The 6,684-nt window shown below is 36.6% G+C and overlaps 1 protein-coding gene across 1 annotated transcript; it reads right to left on the reverse strand.

Moving 5' to 3' along the window:
* Positions 1-1,017: 1,017 nt before the first annotated feature.
* On the reverse strand, positions 1,018-6,052 carry LOC145602422 (WRKY transcription factor 44-like). Its single transcript, XM_081658613.1, has 6 exons — positions 5,866-6,052; positions 4,080-4,494; positions 3,874-3,998; positions 2,427-3,109; positions 2,161-2,319; positions 1,018-1,482 (listed from the first exon to the last, which is right to left on the reverse strand). The coding sequence occupies exons 2-6, from the start codon at positions 4,303-4,305 to the stop codon at positions 1,293-1,295; spliced, it is 1,383 nt and encodes a 460-aa protein (XP_081514739.1). The 5' UTR covers positions 4,306-4,494; positions 5,866-6,052; the 3' UTR covers positions 1,018-1,292.
* Between the last annotated feature and the right edge of the window lie 632 nt (positions 6,053-6,684).

The following is a 6,684-nucleotide window of genomic DNA, read 5'->3' on the forward strand; positions in this document are numbered from 1 at the left end:
CGAACTACACCTTTCACAGAGATGTTACTGCTTTGTTACACTTGACAACTTTACTGAACATCTAGTTCATATAAAAAGAACTACCTCTCTCTCAAATGAATTGTTAGGAAACTACTCATCACGGTCACAAAAGACAGAAAAGTTCCTCCGCGTCCTTATTATCATCTTCAACTTTACTCAGATGAATATACATAAAGAAGAATGAGATTTTCACAACTGATTAGTAACTGTTCCCATTTGCAGAACATGAAGAAAACACGCTAGGGACTAACGACAAGTACTACCAGAAACATACATTTATGTTAAGAGAAGTATACTAATCAGAAACGAAATTGTACAACTGTACAAGAAAGCTGAAATTATTGCTTGAAGATATCAGCAAGATAGAGTACCAATGACTGCTTCCTGATGATGAGTTGCAGCAGGCTATGATTCCACCAACTTCAGGTCAGCCAGGGAAGGATAGTCGCTGGTGACAGGAAGAGCCAATTCAGCCATCAAGGAGCTAGCATTGCTAACAACTGTGTGCCTCAATGAGATACCGTAGGGAGAGGTGGCAAAGATTAAATGATTTTTGGGGTATTTATAATTTTTCAAAGGTTGTTTAGTTGCAAGTTGCAACTACGAGGTGATTTGACAGAATTAGTATGGACATCATCAGAAAAGTGAAAATCCATAGGCCAAAATAGAAATGTTGGCTTCCTAACATTATATGGATTAATCATATTATTCCAATATGACATTATTGATTCTTGATAAATGATGTACTCCTAAATATATCATTCATTCTTTATGGTGCAACCTCCAATTATAAAATTACAGATCCTTCTCTAAATCTAATTAAAACCAATGGATGAAGCGATGAACTCCTGCGCCTTTTGGGTTCCAAATCCATTTTCCTCAAAATAGCTAATTTCCATTGGCTTAATCTATAAATAATTACTCCATAATAAGCAACAATGTTATCAACAGGCATCATATTTTCATGAACTCACGCCATACAAAAGGAGCCTCTAAACACTCAATTAAAAATATCTATGCTATCATTCAATGTGTTTCAAATGAATCTTACATGACATTCAATAGAAGTATGATATAAATCATATACATATATAGCCATTATGAGACCAGGTGAAGGGTAACTCGATATAACCTCAATGAATTGTTCTCTTTATACTCCGCATTAAACTATGAACTAATGTCAGCTCACAATTGGCATCAAGGCCCTGAAGCATCCAGATATAACGCCCCATATCAAGAATTAGTCTGACAAGTCACATATACCATTTTACTTACCTTATCTCTTTACCAGCTGGGGTTTGAGTCTCCTGCTCTGGAACTGCTGAAAGATTCATGATCTTCATCGGCATCTCATGGTTATGCCTTCCCTCATATGTTGTGATGAATGCTCTAGAATCGTCCAATGCTCTTTCTACATACTTCCGTACATTGCATTTGACACTGGTGCAGCGGTAGTAGCTTCTGTATGGAAACAAAATATGTGATAAAATTTAAGCAACTTAAAAATAAAACTATTTAAACCATTCTCCATTAATGGATGTTTCTCTACAAAATATGGTGACTTGTTCTAATCATGATGCAGTTATTAATTCCTCCATCTGACTTAGTGGTTACATTATTGATTCAATAACTTTTTAATACTTTTTTATAGTGATAATAATTTTGAAGAAAGTAAGTCATCTCTTTGTCTGAAATATTAGTCATGTATACCTAGAAATATATAGTCTTCACATTTCATAAAAAGTAAGGGTTTGTAATTGGTCTTAACATAATACGTTACAAAGATTGAGTGATGAGGAGAGTATGGAATGATTCACTATAAAGGGTCTTCTAAGACACTTTCATGTGCAAATTAATACTTAATAGCAAGGGTTGGACTGAGGATAATGCAACTAGTCTATTTGGATGGAGGAAGTGTCTTGCTAACTCTTGTTTGCAGTCATTGGCTCATTACGACAATACAGCCAAGTAGCAATCTTATGTATTTTGCAGGAGACAATTTTAAAACCTAACTACTAGAGTAAACGATTTAATAAAATGCAGACCTAACAGCCTCCCCCTGCAACCACCCCCCCCCCCTGCCCGCTTATACCCATTGAGTCCAAGCACAACATTTCTAAGTACATCATAACTACTAACCTGGGGTATGGACTCCCTTTCACTACCTTCTGCCCATATTTTCTCCAGCGAAAGCCATCGCCCATGATTTCAGGCTCGCTGATGTTATGCACCCAGATACAAGGCTCTTGTACACCTTCACTTGATTTTCCAGCTTCATTGTTTTGAACATCCTGTTTCCTAATACCAAAAAACAAGACATGTTCATGCTAACACTTACAGAGAAAAATGGTAACAAAGGAAATATGCATGAATCACCTATTATTACCATTTAAACCACACCTTACCTTCTCTTGTTTTTTATTCTACCACCATTGACCTTTAATCCCTTGGCCGACTCTTCACAACCCCCACCAAGTCCAGCTGAATCCACAACAGTCTTGTCACTAGGATTGTGCTTTTCTGCATCAATAAGGTGGCATACTAGCGCAGCATTACCAGGAAACTTAGACTGCTTGGACAATTGCATTTCATTTTCATTACTCGTCTGTCTCTCAAAACCTTCATTTTTCTCACAAACATTATCATGCAACTTGAGGTCACTACTATTGGGATCTTGATTAGTCCCAGAAAACAATTCCTGTCCATGTACTCCTGATGAGCTGCGCTTGGCATGATCTGGCTTCGGATGGTTATGCTCTCCTTTATAGACAATTTCTGTTATCTGCCCATCTAATGATCTCTCAACCTTTTTTTTCACCGGGCATTTCAGATGTGTACACTTATAATAACTTCTTGGATACTCACTACCCTTGACTTGTTTTTGCCCATATTTTCTCCAATTATACCCATCACAAGAGGGTCGGTCAGCACCAGCAATGGAAGATGCCATCATTCTGGGCTCTCCCTGTACCATTTGTTGTGCATTTGAAGGAGACTTTGCTGACTCAGATAGTTCAACCCGTTGCAGATTACTTGAATGCTGAGTTGAAAATAAATGTAGCTTTTCCTTCCGTGCAGACACGTCAACCTGGGATAATGCTTGTCGATGAGTAACACTGGAATTTCCCTGCTTCATAAGTAAGCAGAGAAACTAGGATAACAACAGCTACAACTAAAGGAGTCTACATTCACAATGTGTAAAAGTGAAACCTAAAACACTTAACATTGGTGTCAATTGGATGAACTAACGTCAATACTAAGTGTATCATGCCAAATTAACTGTTACTCTATCAAAGTACCAATATTCTCCTAGTATGAATCTCACTACTTACAAATTACCTCTAAGGCTCTAATCCATAGAAGACTACTCGGGAGGCTGTGCAGATAGATCAATTGAGTAAATATATACTCGAGTAATAAAAATGGTAGCAAGTACGAGATGTTATTTAATATAATGTTTGCCAAAACACTCATAAATTGGGATGAGATCAGAATCCAACAAGATAAGAAAGCTTGATTTAGAGCCAAGAAGGGGAACTGAGGGACAACACAGTCAGCAAGAATATCGAAGGAAATGACTTCAAGACCATAAGAACAATTAAATTGATCAATTTCAAATCCCCTTACAACTGTTTTGTCAGATCCCTCCAGGAAAGAAATATATCCCCCACCCCTGCCCTTCCTCCCTCCTCCCAGCTTCATCCCTTCTAAGTTCTAATCCTCCCCCCTTTCTACTTTCTTCTATAAATGTAATAAATCTCTTTAAACAATGTTGAAGTCTCGTGATTAGCATGCATGAAGTCCAAAAAAGGTATAAATGAAGGTTAAAAGGTATGAAGGATGTATACTAACCATACTGAGCAAAATGGAAACAGTTGCCTTGGATACAACCTTTGCTAGTGGTTTGAAGATGGTGGATCGATCAGGGACTCTGGATATGTTATCAGATGAAGAACAAGGCGCTCCTCTGGAAGTGCCTGCCTGTGATAGCGAGTGCACAAAGGTCAGAACAGATAGTTTGCAGAAAAAATTATTGTCCATGGGGCTGAGATTGAGACTTGCCTGAATTTCTTCGGTATGTGGAGACTGATTGATTGTGGACTTTACCCTCACTGTTTTGGGCTTAATAGCAGCCACTGCCATTTCAGAGCTAGCATTCGCAGGTGGTGATGATGCATTGACAGCACCAGAATGAAGTTTAGAGAAAGATCTAAAGCCAGTACAAGATGGCCTTGAAGCTACTGGCTTTGTTATGACCACTCGGTCTATTTCTCTAACCTCCATTCCCAACTATATACAGTAAAGTGACTACAAAAGTACAGACATGCTACAAATTTGGACCTCCAGCAGAAGAATAGTTTGTGTATGCAACAGCAGCATCATTTCAGTCAAGAGCTCAAGACAAGTCCAATTGTAAAGTTCATTCAATATTTGCTGATTTCGAATTCAGGGCTCCAAATAAACTCAAAATGCCTGTAGAATAGAATAGATGAGATATAGAGAAAATAGACACAATAATACTATCATCATTACATCAACACCAAGGTTACTCCAATGCCTTTAAAAAAGCTCCTGCACAGATTCTAACACCTAGGTATGGTAAGGGAGTCGTATACAGCCTTATTCTACGATCCTAGAGAAGCTGGGAGGAGGAGGGGAGAAAATAGACACAATAATAATATCTGCTCCTTGATCCGCATTAAATGGCACTTTGCGACATTGCAATCATAAGCAGTGGGAATTTCACAAGCCATAATTATGTAATTTATATAAAATAATAGTAAAACCATATTATGTTTATTAGAATTAGAGTATTAGACAGATTTTTCAAAGACTTGTTCAAGCAAAACTCTAAATCATAAAAGCCACACCATCATACATGTTGAATCTAATTTTTAGAGAGCACTTTGAAATAAATAAAGAACAACGTGCCTTACTCTTGTCATCTCAATATCTCATGACAAAATGAGATTATCATTCTACTACCTATAACAGCATTGACTCCATAAATATTGTGAGCTGAAACCCAAAGTTAGCTTCCAGTTGAAAATGGAGGTTTCGGACAAATAGTAGTTATTACTTATTAGGCTACTAATTAGCACCTCCTACCAGACGTGCCAGTATACCAACTGACAATTAGTTCTCTGCCTCAGGACTGGCTGAACTGATATAACATGAACTAAACTAGATATTCCGCGTCTATTTAACCAAACATGACTGGAACTAAATGAACCTAAACAAAAACACAATATGAATTGCTTTCAGGTCTACAAATGGTAGAATTACACTCGATTCTACCGACAGTAAATCTAACTAATGGTCATTCAGAAAAAAACTGATTGTGGAGCATATTAGGCCAATCGAAATCACTTCAAAATCAACAATTCCTTCTGCCAATAAACTCATTTGAGGTTGACTAAAACTAGAACTACCCTGATCAAAACTGTTAAACTGGTTCTCTTTCTGTTCCTTACAATTTGTTAAATTCCTTACTTTCAAATTATATAATGTGAAGCAGAAGATATTGATGTTCATTGTTCAAATAAGTTCTATTGAGCAAATAGGTAAATGAAACAAACAAAAAAGAATTGTAGTAGTTTAACACTTTAAAAAATTCAAACAATAATTAAACCTATAAATTCAAATCCCAAATACCCTCCTACATTTATTACATTGCAGCACAAAACCCATATTGTAGTTTTTGCTACGGCAATTCGGTTAATAATATGATTGAATAAATTTCAAAAAGTTACACAAAGCGAGCAGATTAAAATGCTGCATATAATAATTAATTAACTTAAAATAATCTAAATTAGATAATGGATGAAACAAAATCAACGATACCTTTTGTTGGAAATATGAATGAAAAGATTGTATTATCCGTTTTTAAGGGACTGAATTGAATTCTGGGGATGTTTGAGCTAGAAGAGTTAAAAGTAGAAGTAGGAAATTGGAAAGAAATGATTATTAAAGAGGGAGAAGATGAAGAGGATGGGGAGTTGATGATGAACTTCATGCTGGGTTTGGTGTTGCAACGTACTCCTCCAACTAACAGTCAACCTTCTACACGAGCTTTGACTCTTATAAACTCGGACTCGGGCGTTGTTTGGACTCAACTAGGGTAAAAAATAATTAGGGAAATTCTCATTGGTACACCCGTGGTTTTGACTTTCCCCATTGATATACTCTTAAATTTTTGTCTACCCAATGGTACATCCGAGGTTTGGTTTTTTTCCCAACCGTTAAAAAATATTTCATTAAGTTAAAATAATTAAGGAAAAGACTATATACCCCTTTTAAACATCTAACTAGTTAGTGACCCGGGCAATGCCCCGGGCTTGTTTCTCTTCTTCATATTCAATTATATGACAAATAATTACATGCATTATATGATTATATCGTTGTTTTTTAAAGATGTAATATCATTTTCAAATTGGATGCACAAATGAATCATGCATCAAACCAATATTCAACCCCTGAGCATAATTACTTATTGGAAGCATGATGTCCATATCTCTTCTATTGATGTAGCATACTTAAGGTATGTATGTGTACAAGGGTTTGTTCAGATGGGTTGGGATGTGCCTAACATTTTCAGCATATGGTATAAGGAGAAGGGAAAGACATGGACTGATGGTAAAAGGAGGATTGACACTGAGGAAG

Source organism: Chenopodium album, chromosome 21 (assembly GCF_948465745.1).
Source record: "Chenopodium album chromosome 21, dcCheAlbu1.1, whole genome shotgun sequence".
In the NCBI taxonomy this organism is placed as follows: Eukaryota; Viridiplantae; Streptophyta; class Magnoliopsida; order Caryophyllales; family Amaranthaceae; genus Chenopodium; species Chenopodium album.

Bases quoted from the DNA above. Each gene is read 5' to 3' on its own strand.
- LOC145602422 (XM_081658613.1), bottom strand. From the start codon at position 4,305: ATGGAGGTTAGAGAAATAGACCGAGTGGTCATAACAAAGCCAGTAGCT. The intron at 3,110-3,873 runs GTTAGTATACAT...GCATTATCCCAG, and splicing joins TTTCCATTTTGCTCAGTATG to GTTGACGTGTCTGCACGGAA. The intron at 2,320-2,426 runs GTAAGGTGTGGT...TTTTGGTATTAG, and splicing joins AGAATAAAAAACAAGAGAAG to GAAACAGGATGTTCAAAACA.